Raw genomic sequence first — 27,207 nt, 5'->3', positions numbered from 1 at the left:
AATAGCTCCAAGAGCTCCTTTGTTGCTTGATCGAGAAACAGCTGCATCATCATTAATCTTCATGCAACCTTCAGGAGGTGGTATCCAACTGGTTGTTTTAGTACAAACTAGAGGTCTCATAACCTGTACATGCATCGGATTATTAATGATTTCCAAATCAGCCAGATATGATTCAATAAAGCCCCAGATTGTTAAAGGGCTTTGATAAAAATCATCATACAAAGCTTTGCATCGAGAATGCCAAATTGCCCAGCATATAACAATCAATTTTACCATAAGCTCAGGTGTTAGATTTTCTTGCATATGAAACAACCATTCTCTGGGGTCTTTAATATTTGTGATTGCAATAAGGTCTGTTATACCATTATCCACTAGAGCCCACACGCACTTGGCCATGGTGCATTGGAGAATTGCATGATCCCAAGTATCCTGTGCTGCACCACATATTTTACATATATCTGTTGTACTCATGTTTCGCTGTTTTTGCAAGTTTTCTGTTGGAATGGAATTTTGTGACAGTCTCCAGGCAAAAATCTTCAGTTTGGAAGGAACGTTGATTCCCCCATAAAGATTTCCAAGACTTAGCAATGGCACTGAAATCGGAGACACTAGCTTTGTTGTCTAACCAATTCTCTCTTTGCAATTTTGTTTGAACCAGCATTCGATAAGCAGATTTCACAGAGAAGATTCCAGACCTCTCATAATGCCACGCCCAAGAATCAGGTTGTCTTGTTGAGCCTAGTGGAATATTTAAGATAACTTCCTTGTCCATGTCTAGAAAGAACTTGTCCAGTAAGTCATGTCTCCATTTTCCGGAGGAAGCATCAATAAGTTCACTGACCTTCACCGGTGGGTGAGATTCTTCGGCCCTGATTGGTCGAAGCATCCAATCTCTTGGAATCCAATTATCATCCCAGATAAAAGTATCTTTTCCACTTCCAATCCTTCGAATAATTCCTAGTTTAAGAATTTCACGACCTTCAATAATAGCACGCCAAGTATGTGATGGCCTACTTCCCAAACCAGCATTCAGCATTCAGGAAGTCACCATTTGAAAAATAGACAGCTTTCAAAACTCTTACTGCTAGTGAATTAGGATACTGCAAGATTCTCCACCCTTGCTTGGCAAGCAATACTAGATTGAAAATATTTATGTCCCTAAATCCCATTCCACCAAGAAACTTAGGCACAGTCATCTTGTCCCATGCTACCCAATTGGTTTTCCTTGAACCTTGTTTACTTCCCCACCAAAATTTCTGGATTAAAGAATTTATATGGTTGCAAAGGCCCATGGGTAAACGGAAACAACTCATTGAATAAGTTGGGATGGCTTGAACTATTGATTTAATAAGGACTTCTTTACCTCCAACTGAAAGTGTTTTCTCCATCCATCCCTGCACTCTTTTCCACACTCTGTCCTTCAAGTATTTAAATTTTCCTTCCTTGGCTCTACCCACATCCGTTGGCAAACCCAAATAGCGATCTGTTATAGATTCATTAGTCATCCCAACCTTTCGTTTGATGTCCTCACGGATGGCCATATCACACTTCTTGCTGAAGAAAATGCAGGACTTAGAAAAGTTGACCAGTTGTCCGGAAGCTGCACAATAGTTAGTTAAAACTCTACTCACTGCATCTGCACAAACACTAGTAGCTTTGAATAGTAACAAGCTATCATCAGCAAACAAAAGGTGGCTTATAATTGGAGCTGTGGTAGTTATTTGAACACCTTGCAATCTCTTGTTTGCTTCCTCTTTCTTCAGACAACAAGTTAAAGCTTCAGCACATAACAAGAAGAGATAAGATGATATGGGATCACCTTGTCTAATACCGTGAGAGGGTTCGGAAAAAATCCAAATGCTCCCCGTTAAAATAATTGAATAGGAAACTGAAGTAACACATTTCATTATAGTTCTTACCCACTGATCATGAAAGCCCAACTTCCTCATCATTGCTTCCAAAAAATTCCATTCGACGCGATCATAGGCCTTTGTCATCTCAAGCTTCAAAGCGCAAAAAGAATTTTTCTTTGTCCTATTGGTTTTCAAGTAATGCAAGCATTCATAAGCCACCAAAATATTATCAGAGATTAGACGGGCCAGGTACAAAAGCAGATTACTCTATAGAGATGATATCCGGTAGCACTACCTTTAGTCGATTTGCAATAGTCTTGGATATATGGGTGGCGCGGCTCGGCATTGGGCCAGGAGGCGGCCCAGGTGGGAGGGGAGGGAAGAGGTGGGCCGGGAGGAGGAGGAGAGGCCCGGGGAAGGAGGGAAAGAGAGGGACGAGAGGGAGACTTTGGGCTGGGCTCGGCCCAAAGGAGGAGGGGATTATTTTTAGGTTTTCTTTTTAATAAACTTTCTTAATAGTTGTTGTTGCTTAATAATTACTTCCGGTGCTCTGAAAATTCAAGTGAAACTTGAGGGCTCCTTTAAGACCAAGGAGAATTTAACAAAAATTCTCCGGGCCACATTCGAATTTTTCTTGTACGTATTTTAGTGTTTGCCAATTTCTTTTCGAATTTTAATTAATTCTATTATTCCTTTTAGAGAATGATTTTTATTTCGGGATGAATTTATCAGGACGTGACATTGGGCTTCATGTTTGGCGAAATCGCCCTGCGCAGCTAACGGAGGGCCTTCGCCGCGTCGGAGCCAGTCTCGAAGGGGATGGAGTGGTAGAACCACTTCGCCATCCAATGGCGATCCCAATTCGACATGGCGGCGTTCACCGGTCGTAGATCGGAGCGCTCAGAGCAAACATTAAAGTTCACGCTTCCGAACGCCGTTTTCTTCGTCCCGGCCGGGGTGACAACCGTCTTCGAGTTCACGGTGGCATAGAACACGGCGTCGAAAAGCTCGGCGCTCGGTTCGAACCCGGCGGTCCGGCATGCCCGGTCGAAGATGGCGACTCGGACAAGTGCCGACAGGCTCAGCTGGGGAAGCTCCACCTGGAAGAGGTGAAGGATCTCCAGCAACAAAACGTTGCATGAAAACCGAAGGCCCGCCCCAAAAAATACGGCAAAAACCACCGTCCAGTTGTCGCCGGGTTTCGGCACCACGGCCTTTCCCGAGGGGAAGGCCTGCCCCTCCACCAGAAGGCCGGCGCTGACAAGCTTCGTCAGCTCATCGTCGTCCACAAGTGAAGCCCCTAGAAATGCGGTGGTGTCGTCGTCGATCCGGCCGGGATCAAGGCCTGTCGCGGAAGCGGGGTTCGCGACAGAAGCGGGGTTCGGCTTGCGAGGTGCCATGGTGAAAGGTGTGCGCGGTGGCGAAAAGGGAGAACAACCGAAAGATCTAGGAAATCAAGGGGCGCCGTGAAAGGAAAAAACGGAGAAGGAGAGAGCGCTCGCAGTGAAAATAATGAGAGTACGGCAGTGAAAAAGGGGAGGGGGGAATATATAGCCCACCCAAGCGACGGTTCGCCTCCCCACCCAATCATAAGCCACCACGTGTCACAAGGGTAGGCGAAACGGGAAATTCCCATCGATCGAGCCGCACAGTGATAAGCCCACAAAGGGAAAGCCCATCACTGTTCATTTTGGCCCAAGAAAAAATAATAAAAACGGTTTCGCCGCTCACAAGAGGCGAAACTTACAAAACGTTACTAACCATAAAAATACACGTACACACAATGCACGTTTTCTCTGCAGGAATCCATAATAGGTTTCGGCAGGAGCGTCGGTCGAAAGGGGGTGCCTCATACCATACCACATGGTTTGCACGGTCTCGGCCGAAGCTCCTATCTCACCCTTGCCTGTGAGGGGCTTGTTGGCGGTATGTCATGAGACTCTTCGACCGGTCCTGCCGAAACCATGCAGCCAATGGAGGGTTCAAGCCCAAGACGTCGAGTCTGTCGGGGCGAAGCCCCCATGGCGAAAACTATGAAGCAAAGATGGCGAAGGCGAAGAATCGCGCTGGTATCCCACAAGGTTGAAGGCATTTTGGGCGAAGACTATATGGCGAAGAAGGTATGGCGAAGGCGGATGACTTCGCCATAGCAAGCCAAACTTCAAGGAGGCCCAAGAGGCCGTCTCAGCCAATCAAGCCCGGGGGCCACTGGGCCAGCGTTCGCCAGTCGGCCCATTAGAGGCCCATGTACCTCAATTACACTATATACCCATGTAAATGTCCCTTTCATAAGGGCAACCATGTAAATTCCCCTATTAAACCTAAACCCTAATAGGGGAACCTGTAATAGGGCTATAAATAGACCCCTAGGGCCATGTAAAAGGGGGATCCCAAGAAAAATTCTCAATTTAATACACTTTACTACTTTCCAACCACTGTTGAGTAACCACATCTTTCGACGTATGCGGTTGTCGTTTCGACAACAGTACATTACCTCGGTTGAGTGCGATCCCTCCTTTGGAAAGAACATGGCCAAGGAAAGAAACTTCTTTCAACGAAAATTCACATTTGGAGTATTTTGCATTGAGTTGATGTTCACGGAGTTTGTCTAACACCAAACGCAGATGTTGGGCATGCTCTTACTCATTTTTAGAGTAAATAAGGATGTCATCGATGAATACCAACCCAAATTTGACAAGATGCTCCATGAAAATTGTATTCATCATATTCATGAAAGTAGCACGAGCATTGGTCAATCCAAAGGAAATTACGGTATACTCAAATAAACCGTAGCGAGAGGTAAACAAAGTTTTTGGAATGTCCTCCGGTTCGATTTTCAGTTGAAAATCCTAATCACAGATCAATTTCGGAGAAGATACGAGCACCGGTCAATTGGTCGAAAAGATCATCGATTCTTGGAAGTGGATTCTTTTTATAGTGATTTCATTTAGAGGACAATAATCCACACACATTCGCATGGTACCGTCTTTCTTTGGAGCGAACAACAACGTTCATCCCTACGGAGAGGAGCTAGGACGAATAAATCCTTAAGCTAATTGTTCATTAATTTTCCTTTTAAGTTCCACCAAATCTTTAGAGGATATACAGTATGGTCTTTTAGCTATAGGTGCTGTCCCAGGAATTAAATCAATCACAAACTCGATGTCACGGTCAAGTGGCATTCCTGGTAGTTCATCAGGGAACACACATGGATACTCTTTTACTATGGGTACTGATTTGAGCTCGATGTTGATAGAGAATGAAGTGATGGTTGCTGAGAAGTAGTAGCACAATCAGATGTGAATGTGATATGTCGACCATCAGTTTTTACTAATGACATAATATTTTTAGTACAATCTATGGTTCCTTGTTTGGACAACCAATTCATACCCAAGATGACATCTAAGCTAGGATAGTTTAACTGAATGAGGTTGGCTTTGAACTTCACCCCTCTATTAGAATTTCAACATCATTACATACTAGATTGGTTTTAATGGTTGCAACGGGAGATTGTACTAACATGGCATTCTTTAATAGGTTGACTTTCAGATTTTGTTGGTTCACTAATCTGGTAGATATGAAAGAATGTGATGCCCTAGAGTTGAAAAGAACAAGAGTAGGAGCAGAGTGCACATGAAAAGTACACAGCACGACGTCAGATGTGTCCATAGTCTCCTCAACGGCCACATGATTGAGTCGGCCCCATCCAATAGGTTGAGATGGCTTGGCTGCAATACGTCCACCTTGCTGCCCACCATGACCCTGTACGGGACCATGTGGCTGCGGTTTTGTTCCCTAAAGACGTGGCACTAATCGTTCGGTCTTCGGAAATGGATAGTTATTGGAATAATGACCAAGTTTCCCGCAGTACGTTGTAGCATTTATGTTAGCTACACGATTCTGATTTCCTTGCGATGAGGCACCACAGGAATATAATTGAACTGCTGTCGGAGCTAAATGATGGGAAACAGCAAACTGTGGCGTCGGTGGCTGCGAAGCCACATAGCGGACCATCGTGGGCTGCGAAAGGCGCATCGGGTAGAGCTGCTGCTACTTGCGGCTTTTCTGGCTACCCACTTCCGTTTGCGATCCTCAAGCACTTCCTTTTCACTGGCTTCCACACGAAGAGCCTTGTCAGCCAGAGTCTTCATGCTAGAAATTTTATGAGCAGAGAGAGCATGCTTGAGTTCCAGATTAAGTCGGTCGCGGCATAGCTCAAATTTCCTAGCTTCAGTGGGCATCTCTAAAGTTGCTTAGTGCCCTAGATAGTTCAAGCAATCTAGAAATTCCATAAAGGACATATTCCCTTGCTACAAGTTGAGAAACTCTTTCTTCTGCATTTCCATGAGACTGGCATGTATATGAGCAGATCTAAATCCCTCCTTTGTAAACAACCCAGCCGATAAGCTCATCGGGAGGAATAAGAGTCTTGTATGACTCCCACCAAGCTGAGGCTGCACCCTGAAGGTAATAGGAAGCATAGGAGGCTTTCTCCACATTATTGCATCGGCAGAGGTCAAGCTTGGATTCACTGCCACAGAGCCAGTGGATCAGTAGCAGAGAAGAGATGTGGAGGGTGAGTGCATTGAACGTCGGTGAGCTTGGATTGTCCTTGTTTTGCATGATTGACCATAGCAGCACCCACATTCTAGGCATTTGCTTTCATCCTTTCAAATAGCCGGTTCTGGGTGGCTAAGATATGTGGTAAAGAAAGCTTATCATCACATTGATCACCTTCTGCGATTTGACAACTTCCTCTAGCATGACCTAATGGCTGAGTGCCAGCTCAGGTTAAATTAGAAGGGATTGTTTCGGAGCACCGACCTCCGGTTTCCCGGACATGGATCGAGTATTCGTCATCCTGCACTCAAAGTACAAATGAGTACATGAGCAAGCTAAGCAAGATATGACAAAACTTGAGATAGCCGAATAGAGTACTAGATTTATGTTTCTATTGTGCAGGTTTTAAAGGAGTAAAATTTCAACTTTACAGAATAATAAGTTCTGCACAACAAGCATATCAATTCAAAATGGAAGAGCAATCACAAAAGTTTACATAACTTCACATTGATTTATCATAGGTTTGCATACATAAAGATGGATGGTAGTCACATAGAACCACGTACAGGACATGGTGTTACAAAATTTGACTACCAGAAGGTTCAGATTTAGATAATATTACATAGCACTATAGGAGGGTTACATTTATTCGAGGATCCCTATTACAAGATCTAAGTGCCTTCAGAAAACCCAGCTGGAGGATTGGGCACCACAGTAGTAGGGGTCGCCATGGTTAGACGGTAGTGTCGACCATTCCTTTCATAAAATATGACAGTCCATGTAATGCTGGATTACCAACAAATGTCGGGTCAGCCATAGTGCGATTGTTATGATGATATCCCACTCCCATGTGTGCCCTACGATTTACCCATAGGAGGTGCCAGTGTTTCGGTGAGGGGTTGCATAATGGTGCTCCCATAAATAAAGGCATTATCATAATACCCTTAATGACCTAATGGTTCTACCCGCCTATCGAGTGTGGCAACTCTAGTTTGAAGTCTATCAAGTTAACTTAATGTCAAAGCGAGGTACCTATCTAATGACTGGACAAACCCTGAAAGATGAAGGAGTGGTGTGTTAAGGTCCCCTGGGCGTCCCTCTAAACCTAGATAGTAACTAAATGTGGCATTATCTGTTCATGCTAGAAAGAGATGAAAAAGCCTGGATATTCCCGACATATGGTGCCGAAAATACACGATAACTTGTTATGCAACTTCGAGTCTTCGAGCATAGCTGAGGGTGCATCCCAACCATAAGCATAGAAACAAAGAGTTATTTCTTGGGTCCATCTCCCTTGGATGTATGATTCTGACTTGTAAACTCTAAGTGAAGACCTTCGCTCAGCCGAAAAGAAATGGTACTCCCATGCTCAGTCCTGATTCCTGAGTACTTGAGCGCTGCTGTTGTGGATAGCATCGTTTTTCTTGTGCGAAAAAAATGCGTATTGCATTTGTGTGCTGTATTATGCGGTACATTTAAATGTGAAGAAAATGGGTATTATATTTGTCTTGATTGAATATTTGTGCGATACTATATATGTAGTTAAAATGTGTTCTCCGCTAACAGTTTTTCTGGTGTTAAAAACTGTCCATTAGAGTGTGCTCCAAAAATCAGTTCTAGGCAGCTGTTAGGTGCTTTGTGGCGAATTCCCGCCATGTGTTGCTTGGTGTCGCGGAGCCAAACACCCTCACCAGTGCCATGGCGATCGAATTGCTTCACCGTCCATAGCTGTTGGCTTGATACAAGAAGTTGTTTTTCCATGATGTTACTTCATACTCCCTCCGTTTCACAATGTAAGACTTTCTAGCATTGCCCACATACATATAGATGTTAATAAATATAAACACATACATATGTCTAGATTCATTAACATCTAAATGAATGTGGGTAATGCTAGAAAGTCTTACATTGTGAAAGGAGGAAGTAGGTCAGCTAATTAAGTGATAAAACCTGGATTGAACAATTATCGACTCATATTAATCATGTATAGTGTTGGAGTGGTCCAAGAGGACTTGCTTGCATGGCAAAAATGATCTAATATTTTCAATGAAAGGTTTCTTTTTACTCGATTACTCTTTTGTATAGGTACTATAACTTTTCATTACCTGTAGCTCCACAAAGGAGGCATAGAAAAATAATCCTATCAATATAGATGCATGTTTATATTTGTCAGTTTTAGACAGATATTTATCTCATCATAAGCTGTAGTGAAAAGTTCAATACCATATAAATTTATTGAAGATAATGTGCATCTCATAAATATAGGCGCTACACTGCTTATTAATGAACAAACAACACGTTTTTTCTAGACGAATATAGTCATACAGATGATGCAAACTGCTGCATCATATCCTCTGATCCACACACCGATGTCACGCAACGCTGAAATTGAGTTCATTACTACAAACTGTATAGCTTCAGTTTTTATTAAGCAGACGGCATCTTCAGAGCCTCTGTCACCTTCTTCACGCTCGGCCTCTGCATCACATCATCGATCCAAGCCTTCACACGCGGATAGGCTTCGAGCACAGAAGCATGGGCAGATGCCAGCAGGTAATAAACCGTCGGGAAATGGCTGATATCTGCCAAGCTAATGAAATCCCCGGCTAAGTACTTGGATTTGGACAACTGCGCCTCGTAGACTTCAAGGGCTTTCTTCAGCTTCTCTAAGCTCTCATTGACCACTCCCATGTCAGTTGCTCCACCCATGAACATGGGGACGATGAAGCACTGGAAGATGATCGGCGACATCGCGCCGTCGAAATGGCTCGACTCGACTTCCAGCCAAACATCCACCATTGCAGACTCAGAGAGGTTGCTCTCCCTTAGTAGGTCAGATCCATGTTTGCGAAGTATGTACTTTGAAATTGCGCGGGACTCTGTGTTAAAATGCAGCTTGTCATATCGGTGGAAGAACAATGGATATAAGATGAAAATGACAAGTCAAATAATTGTGGCGACCGTTGACACCAATGGCATATGAGGTTTACACCAGATTGAACTATAGTGATTAAGTTTGAGCTCAGTTATTATCATATTCGATTTAGTGGAAGGTAAAAGAAGGTGAGATATTGACAGTTATATGAAAATTGGCGTGTGTATCACTGTGGTAATTATATATTGTACTGTGGTATGTATCAAATATACTATTGAAACTTTAAATGGTCAGATTAAATGAACCAAAAATTCGTTTTTATCCTTAGGACACTGTAGATTTTAATTACATGGCATTCCGTTTAGTGTTTATAAATATTTCAAAAACAAATGAATGGTCAAGTTTAAAATAAACAGTGTTCACTGTCAGTTGTTTAAAAACGAATGTAATAAAAATTAGTGTCCAAAATATACTTTAATTTATTCTACTCTTGGTGATAGAAGTAGGAAGCAAGAGTATTGCAGTGGTTGAAGGTCAAGCATCACCTAGTGAATTCGGAACATGTGCTTAGCGAGAACAATATATTACTACTCCGAAAGGAATCAGAGTGTTTGACTTTCTTGCTATTGTATTCTCGTTTTTAAATTACTAAAGTCTATAATGGAACACTGGAACAGTTATCTAAAATATCTTCCAAGAAAATAGCAATGATGCAAGCAAAATGGTACCCTCCGTTTTATTTTATAAGTCGATTTAACATTTTTCTAGTTAATTTTATTTTATATTTGTTTTAGTTTATAGAAAAATTTGATAACAGGTACGGTATTTCATTAAATATAATATAAAATATATTTATTTTGTGCTGAAAATATTATTAATCTTCTTTAATAAATTTGGTCAATCTTCAATAAGTTTGACTAGAAAAAAGTTAAAATTATTTATAGTTTATTATACACACACAATAATAGTTTGTGTTGATCGATCCAATGTCACATCACAAAGCAAGTGGGCAGTATACGATGCTATCTCACCGAACAGAGTCAGGTCGCCATCCTCGAACGCTGGAACCTGCCCAAAGGGCTGCAACACATAGAGAGAGAGATACAAAAGACGTGATTAACATTAACAGAACCTAAAGATAACACCGATGGCGTCGAAACTAGTAATAATTAACGGTTTTATTAAAAATATGGTGCCACGTTTTTTTAACTTGATTTGATTTATTTTTTCCCGCTCTCTTCTATATGTAAGCATATGCTTCTATCTGTCCTATGTCCTCTAATTTTGTACGTAGATAATAAATTAGTTTTAATCCTAATTATCTTATATGTTGTGTATTAGGAAAAATCCAAATGTAAATATTAAATCGTATAATATAATTGCAGTTTAAGATTGAAAATTTACATCGTAATTATAATGTAAGAGTAGGTAATTATTTATCATATAAAAACGTTTTGAATATTTTTTTAATATGATGCTAAAAATATAGCTACTCTTCGTAACTAATGATGAGCATGCCAAAACTTCAATGCGAGCGTCTGTTATATGTTCTGGTTTTATTTAAGTCAAATTTATTGACCAGTTTTATAAAAAAAAAATATAGCAACATTTTTAATATAAGATGCTCATATAGTAAAAGGTATATATAATAGTTAATTTAATAAACCTAATTTAATGTTAATGATTTTTTTACGCTATCATACAAACTTGGCTAAGAAAAAAATTACCTTATTGTAAACCCAAAACGTCACTAGCTGCCTAGCTATTCCTACTCTCTTTGAATACTATCTTAGCTAGTACCTAGTACTAAGCTACCATCGTGTGCAATTGCAACTCCGGTAATAAGCGATCGATTACACAAGAGCAAGAGAAGACGCACGCGCGCGACGTTTGTACTTACGTTACGGGAGATATGAGGCGGGCGCTTGTGCTCGCCGGTGGACATGTCGACGGGCACGACCTCGTACTCGGCGCCGACCTCCTCCAGGCACACCAGGATGCGCATCACGTTCGTCGACATCGCCGGCCCGTACACCTTCGCCGGCGCCATTTTTCTCTTTCCTTAGCTTAATTAGCTCTCTAGAGGTGTAGATGGTGATTGATGGCGTTGTGTGACTTGAGGCGAAGGCGAAGGGGTTGGTCGCTTTTATAGCGAGTTGATCAGAGCACTGTAGTGGTCAACTCATGGGGAGATCCGGAGATGCATATCTCAACAGCAGAGATTTTTTTTTTAAATAATCTGATCAAATCATGAAACAACTTGGAATTAAGTCTCTCAACTCAAAGCTGCATAATAAGCTACGTGGACACATGGAGGCGTGACATTTTTTTGTTTTAATTAAGATAATGAATGTCGTTCCTTCCTTTCTCTGGATTAAGCCATTATAATTAACTAACAGCCCCACCAGAAATGACAAACATTTCATACCTACAGACTGATGATTAATTGATGGATATCTCTTTTTTCTCATCATGCCTCCATAAGCTCTCTCACCCTCTTCACAGCCGGCCTCTTCATCAAATCATTGATCCAAGACTTCACATGTGGGTATGCATCGAGCACTGATGCATGAGGAGTAGCTAACAAGTAGTGCGCCATAGGAAAATGGCTGAGATCTGCCAGGCTGATGAAATCACCGGCCAAGTACCTGAACCTGCACGAGCGTGCCTCGTAAACCTCAAGGGCTTTCTTCAGTTTCCCCAAATTCTCCTCCACGATTTTGTCGTCAGCAATTCCGCCCATGAAAGTGGGTATTGTTAAGCATTGGAAAGTGATTGCTGACATGGCAGTGTCGAAAGTTTGGGACTCAACTTCGAGCCACACATCGACCATTGCAGACTGCGAGAGGTTGCTTTCCTTCAGCAAGTCTGATGCGCTTTTGCGAAGTGGAGTATATATTTTGCAATTGCACGAGACTCTGTCAATCGACAAAAGAAAGTGACAACTTGGTAACGATGGCAGAGAAGACAACAGCTTAGTTAAATTTACGTATTCACATTCATTTGTATTGTTACGAGGCGTAAAAATATATGAGTGGATTATATAAGTAGATACCCTAAGTATCTCATTTTTCGTATTCTCCCTATCTCTTAAAAGGTTATCATATTTTTTAATACAAATTTTGATATTTCTCATTGACTTAGGTATTGGAAAGTACCAAAGTCTAGACTAAAACTTACCAAAATACCCTACAATTATGCTTATGTTTTGAACTTTTGATTATTTCATCAAAGTTATAACATTTACTCTCTCCATCCTATAATATATCAATGTAGGTGAAAGCAGGGATAGCTCAACGCGATAAAAAGATTCATCGCGCAACATGTGTACATATAGCCTCTACCTCTCCACAATATCTCAACCGACTTATAGAAACAGAATCGGAATAGACTGGGAGAGATAAACGGCAAAAACAGAATAAGAAATGCATACACACAAATATCTCAAACAGTAGGATTGTATAGAACACCATATATTACAACGAATCATGACAAAAAAGCATGTTTAGATTCTTTATATTAAGTAGTGTTCTATTCAGTTCTAGAGTATGTACAACTTTTCCCCTAGAGATATCTTACCAAAAAGGATAAGATCGCCATCTTGGAAAGCTGGAACTTGACCGAATGGCTGAAAGCAGATAGAAAGAAAACAAATAAAGATCGACTCATACGAGGGCAAATCTAGCTTAGCTCTAAGTGCATGTTCAATGTTAGAGACAGGTATGGTCTCTTAAACAATACAAGATATTTAGAGACCATGTCTTTATAATAGTTGAGACGACAAAGGCTCTAATCATTAACTCAAAAAATATTCCTTTTATTAATATTCTTTCCATATTTTTATCCTCATGCAACCATATTTCTATATTATAATGACTAAGAGTCGTTGTTAAGCCGTTGTCATGCATAAGGGCATGTACAACGGTATTTATTAGTGTTCTTTCTCTATTGCCATGCAAGTAAATTTGGTAACATGGAGGAAAGAGAAAGGAGTATGGTTGTTATGCATGACAACGGCTCAGAGTCGACTCTTAGCAATTACTAGAGCAAATTTTGTTGCATGGTGGTGAAAGAAAGGAAATAAAAGTAAGAAAAAATATTTTGATACATTAATGATTAGAGACCATATTGTCTTTAACTGTTGTAGGATGCTAGTCTCTAAATAACGTAGAACTCATATCCGACTCTACATTTGTACATGCCCTAACAACGATGTTTTGTCTCTCCTCTTTCTCCTTCCTTCATGTCAACAAGTATTTCTAATTAGCAACGCTAAGAGACCACTATTAACGACCATTGTACATATCCTAATCTTGCTACATGAAGTAGTACTACTTCTGAGATTGGTTCTGACTCTTTCTCAGCTACATAGAAGTTTTGAATTTGCACGAGAGTCAAGAGGGAAGATCGCGTTACGTACGTTGCGGGCGAGATGCGCCGGGCTCTTCTGCTCGCCGGCGGGGATGTGTACGCCGACCTGCTCGTACTCAGCGCCGACCTCCTCCAGGCACACCAGCACCCGAGCCACGGCGGTCGACTTCGCCGGTCCAAACACCTTCACAGGCGCCATCGATATGATCGGTATATCCTTGTTAATTATTATCAGTAGGAACCTGAACAAGATGAAGGCATGGAGCTAGAGAATATGATGCGGTGTGGAAGTCGACCAGGTGAGCTGCCTGCAAATCAACAATCAGAAGCAGGCGACAAGAATACAAGACTAAATATACGGACATATATTTAAAGTATTAAATATAGGGCCTGTTAACTTTAATGTCATTTTCAATCTTACCAAATTTTGATAAAGTTGTAAAAAAAATGGTTACATTTAGTTTGGTGCTAAATTTTGTTAACTATATAAGAAATCCTTCCAAAATTTGGTAAGGTTTTTTTTCATCAAAGTAAACAGGCCTGTAGACTAATAACAAAACAAATTACAGATTCCGCCTGTAAACTGCGAGACGAATATATTAAACCTAATTAATCTGTCATTAACAAATGTTTACTGTAGCACCATATTGTCAAATCATGGTGTAATTAGGCTCAAAAGATTCGTCTCGCGATTTACATGCAAACTGTGTAATTGGTTTTTTTTCATCCACATTTAATGCTTCATGTATGTGTCCAAACATTTGATGTGATGGACAGTTTGAAGAAAAAATCTAAATCTAAATACGGCCTTAGTAGTCTGAATTTATTTCTACCGAGTTATTTCCTGGAAAGTCTGGGACACTTCAAGGATACTAGCTTCCGCCACTAGGCAGACCGTACATTCGTTGTTGACCAATGTTCATTGAGTTCTACATTCTTCAGTACAAAAGGAAAACGGTAATTTTTGGGCACCTTCAAGTGCCTTTCTTAACTTGATTTTCTTTTAAAAAAAAGTTTAGTTGAGCTAGATATGTACACCTCTAGGACATTCCTCCTCGTTTACCCTGAAATTACAGGGATATTTAGCTCAGATTTCCCTATTAGCTTATCAGTCACATCCAAAATTTAAAATTTAAATCATAATCTCAAAGTTGATTTTTATAACTTTCATCTTATTTTATTTTTTTACATAGTTTTTAAGTTGCTGAAAACATACTCCCTCCGTCCCTAGATATTTAACGCCGTTCACTTTCTTAAAAATGTTTAAAAATGTTTGACCGTTCATCTTATTAAAAAAAAATTAAGTAATTATTAATTCTTTTCCTATTATTTTATTAATTGTTAAATATACTTATATGTATACATATAGTTTTACATATTTCACAAAAGTTTTTAATAAGACGAATAGTCAAAAATGCTTAAAAAAGTCAACGGCGTCAAATATTTAGGGACGGATGAAGTATATAAATTTTTTCCATATAAATTGTTTTTTTTATCATTAACAAACGTTACGGATTTTAACCAGTTTTAGATGAAACGATGGGACTGCATATTTTAAAGTTGATCTATATATTGACGGAAAAAAGGAACAAATCAAACTTTAAATAGTATGAGAAGTATTTTACCTACTCCCTCCGTTTCAAGTTATAAGATGTTTTGACTTTGGTCAAAGCCAAACTGTTTTAAGTTTGAAAATTTATAGAAAAAAGTAGTAATATTTTCAACCCATTATCAAAATATATTCAATATTGATTTGATGACACTAATTTAATATTATAAATATTATTATATTTGTCTATAAACTTAGTCAAACTTAAAACAGTTTGACTTTGACCAAAGTCAAAACAACTTATAACCTAAAATGAAGGAAGTATGTATTTCCAATTCAAACCTTCATATTTTTAATGCAACATTTTTTAAGATAATGGATTTTCTTAAATTTGGTCTCTATATCCATGAACTATATACACATTCAAATCTTATACGAGTTATTTAGACTCTAAACCCCGCATAGAAGAAACAAAGAAGAAAACAAGAAAAAAAAAGCTACTTGAAGACTTAGCTTCAACCATCAAAGATGACTTACTCCTTTTGTCACAGCATGAGAGGGAGGATGGGGAGAGTTGAAACTACCTAGTGCGCCGCGAATCCGCTATGTTGCACCACCATCATTTTCCGCAAACTTTCAAACTCCCAGCCGTTCCTAGAGCATCACACAGAGCTGTTCAGCACGACATGCACCTGCCTTTACTGCCATGAGCTTGCCAGAGATGCTCCACCACCATCCACACCTACCCACACTCATATATTGGCGCCAACGCTCGCTTGGCAGCTACTGTTGAGAGCCTCTGTTGTTCTTGTCTTCATCTGCATTAGGCGAGTCGATGACCATCACATTGTCAATCATCCATGTCACCTACAACCACCTTTCTGCAATCCTGACTTGGCCATAGTCAGATCCGGGTGCTGGAGCTCGCCTAGTGTCGCTGTCCCTAGGACACCGCCGCTGAGAGCCTCCACCATCGCCGACTTTATCTGCCATCGCCGAACCAATCATTCACCACAGTCACCATGCATACGAACTGGCCCACCAACATGGGGGAGGGCTAGCCCCCACCGCTATCAACCCTCGTTTTTCGATGATAGAGGGAGGGATGGAGGACTAACCGAAGTCTCTACCCAATACCACCACCGACTGCCGTCGTCACCAAGTCCGCTACCGCCTCCAACTTCGCCGTGATGTCGGGAATCCCACGATCAGGTAGGCACTAGTGCCATTCTCCATCGGGAAACTTACATGTTGCCACCATCGGTAAGCTACCAATTCGGTAGCCATCAACGCCACCCTGGAGCCCTGTCGCTGCAGCTAGCCCTGTACCTCCATCTACTACAACGAGCTCCAGCTAGCCTCCTTGCCGGCCGCTCCCAAATGCTAGGCCAACCACCTCCGCTCCGTCCTGGTGAACTCCACCCCACCTCCTCAATGATGGCTCTGCTTCGACCAGACAGGGAAATGAGACCAGGAGACACTGGGTCCAGGCGAGGGAACGCCAGATCTAGCCATGCCGCCTCGACAATGGCCGCCTCCATGCACTGCGCAGCTCATCGTCGATCACCACAGGACCATCGCCTATGCGTCGTGCCTCGCCGATCACCGCCTCAAAGCGCTATGCCGCTCCTCGCCAACCACCGTGGGACCTCCTGCACCTCACCAATGTCCACCTTCACTACAACCCCTTTCCTCGCACCTTAGGTGTTGCCCCGCCGCCTCCCTCCTAGCTCGCCACGTGGCTTGCCGACGGCTCGCTCCGGCAGCATCGAAGCAAGGATGGGGAAGGATAGGAGTTCATTTTTAATGCAACATGAAACAACTATGATGTTGATTTCATTTAAAACTTTTTTATGATTGTTTGGTTGACACTCTTGAGATATTGAGTAAATAAAACACTTTCCGACGATCTTTTTTCCGAAATATAATCTGCTTGCTCTGACGTGTCTTTCAGAAAGGACGAAATGGCGGAAGTGAGCGTGGTTCAACCGATTAATGTTTCTTGTGGTGAAATCAACTCATCCAGGTTCAAATCCTAAATTTGACATGGGGTGCTTCTATTTACGGTTAATTATTCTTTCAGTGGTATGTGACGTCTCCAGTCTTTCGGGGGTGTTCATAGAGGTAGGATGTGCGTGTGTGTTCATATAGGTGAGTGTACGCGTATTGTGGGCGTCTATGTTTGTATTGTGTTTTAAAAAGAAAGAAAGAAAGAAAGAAAGAAAGAAAGAAAGAAAGGGTGAAATGGGGATAAATCATCTTACGGAAAACGTAACTTGTCTGACATTACAAATTTCTCATGCAACGAAGCAAACAAACAAAGCTAATGAACAAGCTCCAAAATTGCTTCCCTGATCAGCAGAAAGTGCTGTGGCCCCTATGGACAGGAGTGAAAACGGCCAGAAATAACCGGAAACGATATTTTTCTATGACTTTACATAAACGGTTGAAAACAGTTGAGAAATTTTTATATTTATGGATATTATTTAGTGTCAACTTCAATACATAGAAATTAGAAAAACTAAATTTTGGATACCGTAATATCAGTAAGAATATTATTATTATATTAGTTTTATGGAGTGGTACGTTCGGAAATTTCCAAACCGATTTTTGTCGGGGAAGAAGTAAATAGCGAGAGCATAAGGCTCATCGATGAGCTACTGCTGTATTAGGCCAGGCTAACTTATCTGCTTTCGGCCCATGAGAGAGCCCGTCTAACACACACCGCAGGAGCAACAGCGCATGGCAGGCAGCATCCTAGGCCCAGCTAATCTCTCGTCATCTTTTCTGTGGTGGAATAAGTTTATCTCAGGTCCCTTAACTTGTCAACGATTCGATTTTCGTCCTTCAACCAGAAAACCAGATACAACAGGTCTCTCAACTATCAAAACCGATGAAATATAGGTCCCATGGTAGTTTGGATGACCGTTTTAGCTGACGTGGCGCCTACGTAGCTATATTGACTCGGTCCTCATCTAACGTGGAATTGACGTGGCAATTTGATTTAGAAAATAATAAAAATCGTGACCCCACATGTCAGTTGCACCCAAAGAATGAATTAAAAATGGTGGGGCCCATGTGGGGGGAGCATGTCATACTCACCCCTCCTCTTAATTCTTCCTCCTCTCTTCCCATCTCCCCTCTCTCCCTCTCTCTCCCCTCTCCTCACTCCAGGCGCCATGACATCACAGAAAGGTCCAGCGGCAACGGCCAACGACGCGACGGCAGCGGTTACGCAGGACAAGGGCAGGGTGTCCGCGGTGGGAGCATTGGTGGAGGGGCTCTGTGCGCAGGATGCCGCCTGCCTCGAGAAGCTGCTCCTTGTCTTCATCCAGGCACTGGCGCAGACCCTGCGCATGGGCTCGTGGAGGAGTTCAAGGTCGTGGCACCGCCCGTCTCTGACGAGCTGGAGTTCCCGTGGGCGCAGTGCCGGGAGCTGCACTTACAGTCGTGCAGCTTCAGCCACCTCGCCCTCGCGAGCTCTAGTTCGTCGGAGTTGGGCGGCGCCGTGGCCCCGAACTCCTCCACAAGCCCCCGCGCAGGGTCTGCGCCAACGCTGCGGGCGAAGACAAAGAGCAGCTTCTCTGGGTGGGTGATGCCCGTGTGGAGCCCGTCCCAAGCGCTCCAACCGCCGACGCCCTACCCTCCATGTCGTCGTCGCTGCCATCGCCCGCCGCCTCCACTGGATCTCCCCGAGATGCTGTGGCGCCTAGAGAGAGGAAAGGGAGAGAGATGGAGAGAGAGGAGATAGGGAGAGAGGAGGAAAAAGAGGAGGGGTGAGAATGATACGTGGGGCTATTTGGGTCCCACCATTTTCTAATTCATTCTTTTGGTGTAACAGACATGTGGGGTCACAATTTTTATTATTTTCCAAATCAAATTGCCACGTCAGATGAAGACCGAGTCAATTTAGCTACGTAGGCGTCACGTCAGCTAAAACCATCGTCCAAACCGTTATGGGACTTATATTGCACCGGTTTTAGCAATAAAGGTACTGTTGTATCTGGTTTTCGGTTGAAGGACGAAAATCGGATTCATCGATAAGGTAAGTTAAGGGAGCACAGGTGAACTATTCCTTCTGTGGTTGAAGGGCGTTTTACAGCGAAATGTACCGTGCGTACGCAAGCAGCTCCATCCTGGACTGGACTGGATTCTTCTTCCCTTCCCCAGCGAATGAAGATCACCTTTATTCGCCGTTCCAGTCACGGATTCGCAGTAATGGAATGGATCACATTCGGTACTGTATTCGGGTGGAGCCGACGTCTGCAACCAACCGGCAACCACCAACACCTTCACCTTCCGAATCCTGAACTGACGTCTGCAAGACTGCAGCCAACCACCAGCACCTTTTCTTTTCACCTTCAGAATCCTCCAGAAGGTTAATGTTGTTCGTTAGAAGGCACTACTCATTATTACCGCCTTTTACGTACTGGCTCTTTCACCTAGCTAGCTAGCTAGACGAGCCATCCAGAACTCGATCTCTCCAGCTCTTCTCTGTGCACCACACGAACAGCACGTGTGTGTTGTGCCCAACATGGTAAACACCACACACTAGTGCTCCAGTCCAGTGGTAACACTAGTGCTCTTTCGTTTGGCTTTATGCTCTTCTTTGCGCCACAAGAATTGGTCGCAAAGCTATCTTTGCGCCCAACAGGGTCGAATGCCTACGCACCACACCAACCACTGCAATTTTTTCTCTCAAGAAACCACCGCTAGCTTATAAAAGCCGGCCTCGCGCACCGCATGCTAAAGCTACCACCAGGCACGTACAACACACACCAGCTAAGCTCCAATTAAAGACTCCTCCTTGTTTGCGCACGCTCACTCGCGCAGCCGACCAGTGGCCGTGAGCTCGGATAGCTGAGAAGATGACGCCGGTGAAGGTGTTTGGGCCGGCGCAATCGACGAACGTGGCGAGGGTGCTGTTGTGCCTGGAGGAGGTCGGCGCCGAGTACGAGGTCGTCAACGTCGACTTCACGGTCATGGAGCACAAGAGCCCCGAACACCTCAAACGCAACGTACGTGTACACACGTGATGCCTCTGCTCTTCTGCCCTCTACGACATGATTTTATATGCTCCTGAATCCTGATTTGGTGGTGACGACGCCTGATTTGATGTAGCCGTTCGGGCAAATCCCAGCTTTCCAGGACGGGGATCTGTACCTCTTTGGTAAGTAAGCCTGATCTTAGCTTAGCTTCGGTTAATTCTCGCTCTCAACTCTTAAGAGCCGTACCAGGTTTTACTTGGAACATTTTTTTTTCCGGTTACATCGACGAAGCATACGACACACGTCTACAAATATGGCCCTCAGAACAGCCCTATCTTGTTCATATCATCTAAAGACATCACTCTGCATATTGCCTATGTTGGACCAATATAAATAACATTATCCTATTAAAAATTAGTAAGATTGAAAATAACTAAAAAGCGTGTTTTGTAACTCTAATAAATCTAATGAGATGGATCTGGAGTTGTCGGAGTGTCGGTGGCTACTCTTGGTCATGACTAGCTACTTCCCGCTGAAATGTTTTTGTCATCATGATGTTAACACAGAACTAACCAAACTAAACATGTTTTACTGCACAATAATACACCGTTAAGCGATACTCCGATGCTCTCTATTTGTAGTGATATACTACTGGTAGAAATAATCTGAACCGTATTAATAGTAAACTAGTAATTTACTAATAAAGTGATTAGGGTAAATTTATCGTTTATGTTTTTTTCCGGCTAGATCAATATGTGGTCATCGATTAAGTTGGTATCGCTCATATTCATAAAAAACAAAAATATATATAATTTAGTCACTGCTAAGTGATGATTATAACCTTTCATATCTTTTTTTAACATAATGCCTCTTTACTTTTCTACTACCACTAACTAACAAGGTGGTATTATAAATAGATTCAAATATTTTGATCAAATCAGATCAACGATAATTATAGAGCACCGTAGTAGCGAGGGCTCAGAAATCTGACTTACGTCATATCCGTTTCAGAGTCCCGCGCTATTGGAAAGTACATCCTACGCAAGTACAAGACGAGGGAAGCTGACCTACTCCGGGAAGGCAACTTGAGGGAGGCAGCCATGGTGGATGTCTGGACCGAGGTGGAGACACACCAGTACAACTCGGCGATTTCACCGATTGTGTACGAGTGCATCATCAACCCAGCCAAGCGTGGGATCCCAACTAACCAAAAGGTCGTGGACGAGAGCGCGGAGAAGCTGAAGAAGGTGCTGGAGGTGTACGAGGCACGACTGTCACAGAGCACGTACCTCGCAGGTGACTTCGTCAGCTTCGCCGACCTGAACCACTTCCCCTACACCTTCTACTTCATGGGGACACCGTACGCGTCGCTGTTCGACTCGTACCCTCATGTGAAGGCATGGTGGGAGAGGCTCATGGCGAGGCCGTCCGTCAAGAAGCTCGCCGCGGTCATGGCTCCTCAGGGGGCGTAGGCGTGAGGACGACCTGAAATCCTGAATTCGGTGGATGGCCAATCGGATAGTTCTCTTCTTGATGATTACCCTGAATCTTGCTGTGGCTTTCTTAATGTTTTCGCGCATGTGCAATTTGATTAAATAAGACAGCAGCCGAATTGCATGACTGTGCAATTTGCTTGGCGGTTCAGCATGTTCGGTTTCTTGTCTAAATCCCAATCGGCAAACTAAAGAGGTTTGTTTTGATGAAGTGAATAAAGTATAAAAATGTTTTTTTCTTTTTACAAAAGCAAGTTTTAACGAAAACTTGAACAAGTCGTGAACCTCGGAGTAGCAAGAAACCGAGCTACATTAATTGGTAATAAGTGCGGCACCACTTGTTGCAGTAGACCATCAAACACATGGAGTCATGGAGTTCTGTTTTACTTAAACCTTTTTAAAATTTGATATTTTAAAAAGAAAAAAAATCTGGATTGCCCCAAGACTCGCGGCTGTTCGAATTACACCCTATAAACTACAAAACCGGATATGTAAAACCTCAAACTTTTTAAACTAGACAAATAACCTCCATATCTCGATCTGGATTGGTTTTGTTCCAGCGTGGTAGTTCAGCCAGCATAAAAAAAGAAAAAATTCGGAGGACCCACATGTTAAAGAGTCATTGTTACTCAATTCCTTTTATTCTTTTCTCTTCCCTCCCCTACCTTAAGTACGCGTTGACGGCCAGCCTGTTGAGCTCATCGGCAAGGCCTCATCCTCCTCCTTGGCACAGTGTTGATGAAAAAAAAAACAATACAAAGGTTTGGGAGATCTTCTGCTGCTGCTGTGTAGTTCCTAATCTTTGATGAGATGTGGGCGTGTCAGTCAATTTGATCATGTAACTGACAAGATAGATATATTGACGATCAAATAACCCATCAGCTAACAAGCCGATGTAGTGACACTTAGCCGATGTCAATAGGGTTTTGAATAATCGGTTATATGTCAAATGTATATTCTGACACTTAGATAAACAAGAAAAAAATCTGAACAAACAATCCAATCAACCGACGATAATATATTGAAGTAATGAACTAATCGGCTAAAATAAACTTGTATATAATCCTTACAAGCCAATGCGACATTTAGATAACTCATCGGCTGAAACCCCGATGCTACCCTTATCAGCAACCAAACAGCAAGTTAGTTCTTACAATTCCAAGTACGACTTAGTAGGTCAAACCCAATTGATGCAACACTTAGTATGAAGGAAGTATAAGGTGTAAACAATCGAGCCTTTGATTGTTTTCCAGGGTGGTCGTCATGTATTAAATTTAACCAAGAGAGTAAAACAATCAAAGGGAAATTTAACATATCAAATAAGATCGGCTAACCCTCCGATAAAACATTAGCATGAACCTATGGGCTTAGCAAGACTTAGGGATTATCAACAACTATCTAGTATGTCAGACCTAACCAATACAACATGAGATTGTATATAATAATGAAGCACTCAATGAGCCAATAAATCTGTCTAATATGATGGATATAACTAATCTATCTAAAGTATCATTGTGATTGTTGAGATATATCGGCTAAGTCAGAAGATTAGACCTAACCGAGACAGTCTCAACTAAACCGATACGTCTCTAAACACAATGCTATTAAAGATAAAATTGAACTATCAGGTAGGCAAATATCTTAACCGAACCAGAGCAATCCAAGAGGTCGAACCGATGCAGTCTTGAACAACACCGATATAGCCGATACATTCACTAGGGCCAACAGAACGTAGGGTTTACCCCTTCGCCGGAGATCAAAGCCGATGCAGCCCCGTGTCAGGTGCCAAGTTCTGCCGATAATAAGAAAAATACCGAAAAAGAGGGTGGCAATGCGCCGAGATTAGTTGTATTGATCCGTGAGATAAATTACAAGGGCTCGAGTATACATATTTATACCTATGTGTAGATACTAGTCCTTATTGGATAAAACTCAAACTTTCCTAAAGATAAAAGGAGAAACACAAGTCCAGATCGGGCATTAAACACACTTTCTTAAAAATAAAAGAAACTATTTAACTCTAACTAATTAATAGATAAATTGTCATGCCGCATCCTCCTTCAACTCTCTTCTAGATAAACTTTCTTTAATTGATTAATTTTCTTAAACGAATCCATCAAGAATCCAACTAATAGAAGTTGATAATTTCCATCAGCCAATTCCAGGACTCGAAACCGATACTGACTTTAGGCCGATGATGACTTCGGGGCTTACCAAATTTTGACGTTAACACACAAAAACCACGCCACCATGTCATCAGTCTCCCGCGACATGCACTCATACAGCCATGTCTTCCCTGTCGACCTATAGGTTGCAGTTCCCGATTTTTCCCAAATTATTCCCTAACTCCTAAACATTCGTTAGAGTTTTCCATTTGCCGGCACGGCACGCCATGGCCCTAGGACCAAATCAGTGTGCGGCATGCTCCTCGTGTTAGCTCATGGAGGACAACAGTGAGCGGGCTCATCTGCGAGGAGGTCGTCACTCGGGACATGACTGCCGAAGGGGGAGAGGAGGAAGGGGAAGGGGTGAGGAGGTAATGGGATTGACAAGGAGGAGGAGGAAGGTGAAGGGGTCCAAATTATTCCCTAACTCCCGAACATTCATTAGAGTTTTCCATTTGCCGGCGCGGCGCGCCATGGCCCTAGGACCAAATCAGCGTGCGGCACGCTCCTTGTGTTAGTTCATGGAGGACAACAGTGAGCGGGCTCATCTGTGAGGAGGTCGTCACTTGGGACATGACTGCCGAAGGGGGAGAGGAGGAAGGGGAAGGGGTGAGGAGGCAATGTGATTGATAAGGAGGAGGTCGCAGCCGAAGCCAGAACTAGGGAGCACGTCTGTGTAACAACACTCCCTCCAGAACTGTGTAGCTAGCCCATCCGATGGGCAGGCCCACTTCCACATACCACTCCACTTACACTAGCCCATCCGATGTGCAGGCTCACTTCCACATACCACTCCACTTATACTTTCGTCCCCGCTTAATGTAAGAGGGTTAACCCGGGAGTGGTATGGTTGGAGGGACAAGCCCTTGCAAGTGAAAGTGGTATGGTTGGAGAGACAAGCCCTTGTAAGTTGGTTCCACTCTTGCTATAGCAAGGTGGTACTAAACATGTACACACAACTCTCGTCCTAATTGGTCCAGGATGTCACATACCCCCTCCCCCCCAAGGATCCGGCGTCCCCGTCAGTCCAACTCACCCACATAGGCATATAGGCAAATGGTCCACTCTTGCTAAACTAGTAAGGTGGTACTAAACATGTACACGTAGCTGTCATGGGCCACACATGGCTCATCCTAATTGAGTCAGGATGTCACATACACCCCTCTCAAAGGACCCGACGTCCCCGTCAGTCCAACTCACCCACATAGCCACACAGGCATATAGGCAAATGTACAGGAACACACCCCTCTTAGCGCATGTCTGTACGTCTAGTACCGGCCCCCATATGCCATGTCATGTGCCTCACTTACCATTTGTAATGGCCCTTCGTCTAGAACCGCGTAGCCAACCAATTAGACGGGCATCCCCACTTACAAATACCATTCCACTTACACTTTCATCCTTGCTTCGTGTAAGAGGGTTAACCCGGGAATGGTATGGTTGGAGGGACAAACCTTTATAAATTGGTTCCAGTTTTGCTAAACTAGTAAGGTGGTACTAAACATATACACACAGCTCTCGTAGGCTACATAGGCCTCATCCTAATTTGGCTAGGATGTCACAATCTGGGAGGAGGCGCTGCTGGGAGGTGGCCGATGGTGGCGACAGTCGGCATGCTTGCTGTGCGGATTTAGGACGCGGCGGCGGTGGATGGGTGATTTAGCCAGGGTAGGGTGGAGAGAGCAGGATAGGGAAGAATGCCTATATTATATGTGGGTCCTTTATTATTTTTAACTTTTTAGTGTTGACTAGGTTAGCACGTATACGCCACACAACCGCTTCACATTGAGTTAGGGGTTTACTCGTTCGGTTTAGAGAGTTTGGGATATCAAATATCCTATTTTGTTGTTTAGTTGTGCAATTCAGACCATCGCGATAGTTTAGGAGTAATTTAGATTTTTTTTCCTTCTACACAAATAGAACCTACCAAAATTTATTTTCCAATCTTTCTTGGAGTGACATTTATTTGATACCAGTGCTTACAATCAAAAGGAAAATGCTACACACACGGCCCAACATCCGACTCTTAGATGACTACAATGTCGATGTACGCAGCGTCAGCAGCATGCAGTACGAATCATCACGCCATCTCGCAATGTGTTGCTCTGCCGTTTCAGTGGTACGCCGGTTGGATGGATAGGTCGTACGTATAGCATGATTCCAATCAAAAGTATCTCTCCCATTAATCTAATTAAATTACTGTAGCACCCTACCTTCATCACACCACACCATTCCAAGTGCTTTAGAAAAGGGAAATTTTGCTACAGGACATTGTGACTTCGCGGTTTTAGCTGTAGGACACCGTGCAAAGTGAGTTTTGGGGGAAGACACTCTCAAAAGTTTGATATTTGCTGGTGGACACCGTACCGATTAAAATAATAATTTTTGATTGGAGATGAGAGAGAAATCGCGTGAAACGTCAAAAATACCCCTGGACCTACATGTCAGCTCTCCCATCTCTCTTCTCTATCCCCTCCTTCTGGCTAGGCCGGGACATGACGTTGTTCCAGTGCCAGATCTGGGGCTCGGAGGCCGTCGGAGAGGAGTACCCCGACCCCGAGGGGTGCGCCATGGGCACAGGACTGTGGATGTACGTGTGCCCCTGCACCACCGGCATGGACGACCCGCGAATGAACCCCATGGTGCCCGGCGCGCCGGCGCTGGGGCGGATGGCGTGCGACAGGGTCATGGTGTGCGCCGCGGTGGGGGACTTCCTTAGGTGGCGCGCCCACGCGTACGCCGCTGCGGTGGCCGCGGCGAAGGGCGACGCGTTGGTGGAGGTGCTGGAGACGGCCGGGGAGGGCCACGTCTTCCACCTGTTCGACCCCGACGGCGGCAAGGCCAAGGAGTTGCTCAACAGGATGGTCGCCTTCGTTAACGCCGCCGGCGTGTGATCTCCGAGTTCGTGGCCACGCGCCATTGTTTGCTGTTGGGTGTGCGAAAAATTTTCCTACTTTGATTTGATGAACTCTGCCAAGTTGTGATTGAATAAATGAGACAATGAGTGATTTTTATGGTTGCTGACACAGTATGTGTTAATGGAATGCACAAATTTCCAACATCTTCATATGAGAAAATTTTGAGCTGCAAGCCTGCAAGCATTAGAAATCTTTGGAGGAGAATGAGAGTGACAGGGCGCATTCACGATGGAGATGATGATGCGGTTGTTGGAGGAGAATGAGAGTGACATGGCACAGCCACAGGTCGGCGACGCCACCGGCTCTGGCACGGAGGTGGCCAAGAGCCCGGCGTCCATGGCGAGCTCGCACCTCAGCATGTCGCCATCTTAGCCGGGAAGAGGGGAGAGAGAGGAGAGATAGGAGAGCTGACATGTGGGCCCAAGGGTATTTTTG

General features: G+C 43.3%; 3 protein-coding genes and 1 pseudogene across 3 annotated transcripts; 2 read left to right on the top strand and 2 right to left on the bottom strand.

Moving 5' to 3' along the window:
* Positions 1-8,621: 8,621 nt before the first annotated feature.
* Positions 8,622-11,392, bottom strand: LOC127768901 (probable glutathione S-transferase GSTF1). Its single transcript, XM_052294571.1, has 3 exons — positions 11,189-11,392; positions 10,320-10,368; positions 8,622-9,292 (listed from the first exon to the last, which is right to left on the bottom strand). The coding sequence occupies exons 1-3, from the start codon at positions 11,336-11,338 to the stop codon at positions 8,841-8,843; spliced, it is 651 nt and encodes a 216-aa protein (XP_052150531.1). The 5' UTR covers positions 11,339-11,392; the 3' UTR covers positions 8,622-8,840.
* Positions 11,393-11,758: 366 nt separating this feature from the next.
* On the bottom strand, positions 11,759-13,922 carry LOC127760021 (probable glutathione S-transferase GSTF1; annotated as a pseudogene).
* A 6,026-nt stretch (positions 13,923-19,948) lies between these two features.
* LOC127758512 (probable glutathione S-transferase GSTF1) lies at positions 19,949-21,843 on the top strand. Its single transcript, XM_052283919.1, has 3 exons — positions 19,949-20,226; positions 20,330-20,378; positions 21,208-21,843. The coding sequence occupies exons 1-3, from the start codon at positions 20,077-20,079 to the stop codon at positions 21,666-21,668; spliced, it is 660 nt and encodes a 219-aa protein (XP_052139879.1). The 5' UTR covers positions 19,949-20,076; the 3' UTR covers positions 21,669-21,843.
* Positions 21,844-26,295: 4,452 nt separating this feature from the next.
* Positions 26,296-26,748, top strand: LOC127772520 (probable carboxylesterase 2). The gene has a single exon (XM_052298488.1). The coding sequence runs from the start codon at positions 26,296-26,298 to the stop codon at positions 26,746-26,748; it is 453 nt and encodes a 150-aa protein (XP_052154448.1).
* Positions 26,749-27,207: the final 459 nt, after the last annotated feature.

The sequence above is a fragment of the Oryza glaberrima genome, chromosome 1 (genome assembly GCF_000147395.1).
Source record: "Oryza glaberrima chromosome 1, OglaRS2, whole genome shotgun sequence".
Taxonomy (NCBI): Eukaryota; Viridiplantae; Streptophyta; class Magnoliopsida; order Poales; family Poaceae; genus Oryza; species Oryza glaberrima.
The sequence above is the reverse complement of the archived record's forward strand: the minus strand, read 5'-3'. Positions and strand labels throughout refer to the sequence as shown.

What these genes read in the sequence shown, in the direction of transcription:
- LOC127768901 (XM_052294571.1), bottom strand. Translation starts at nt 11,338, where the DNA reads ATGGCGCCGGCGAAGGTGTACGGGCCGGCGATGTCGACGAACGTGATG. An exon ending in CGCCTCATATCTCCCGTAAC is followed by an intron (nt 10,369 to 11,188) that starts GTAAGTACAAAC and finishes TATGTGTTGCAG; the next exon opens with CCCTTTGGGCAGGTTCCAGC. An exon ending in TGGCGACCTGACTCTGTTCG is followed by an intron (nt 9,293 to 10,319) that starts GTGAGATAGCAT and finishes ATTTTAACACAG; the next exon opens with AGTCCCGCGCAATTTCAAAG.
- LOC127758512 (XM_052283919.1), top strand. Translation starts at nt 20,077, where the DNA reads ATGACGCCGGTGAAGGTGTTTGGGCCGGCGCAATCGACGAACGTGGCG. An exon ending in CCGAACACCTCAAACGCAAC is followed by an intron (nt 20,227 to 20,329) that starts GTACGTGTACAC and finishes GATTTGATGTAG; the next exon opens with CCGTTCGGGCAAATCCCAGC. An exon ending in CGGGGATCTGTACCTCTTTG is followed by an intron (nt 20,379 to 21,207) that starts GTAAGTAAGCCT and finishes TATCCGTTTCAG; the next exon opens with AGTCCCGCGCTATTGGAAAG.
- LOC127772520 (XM_052298488.1), top strand. Translation starts at nt 26,296, where the DNA reads ATGTCAGCTCTCCCATCTCTCTTCTCTATCCCCTCCTTCTGGCTAGGC.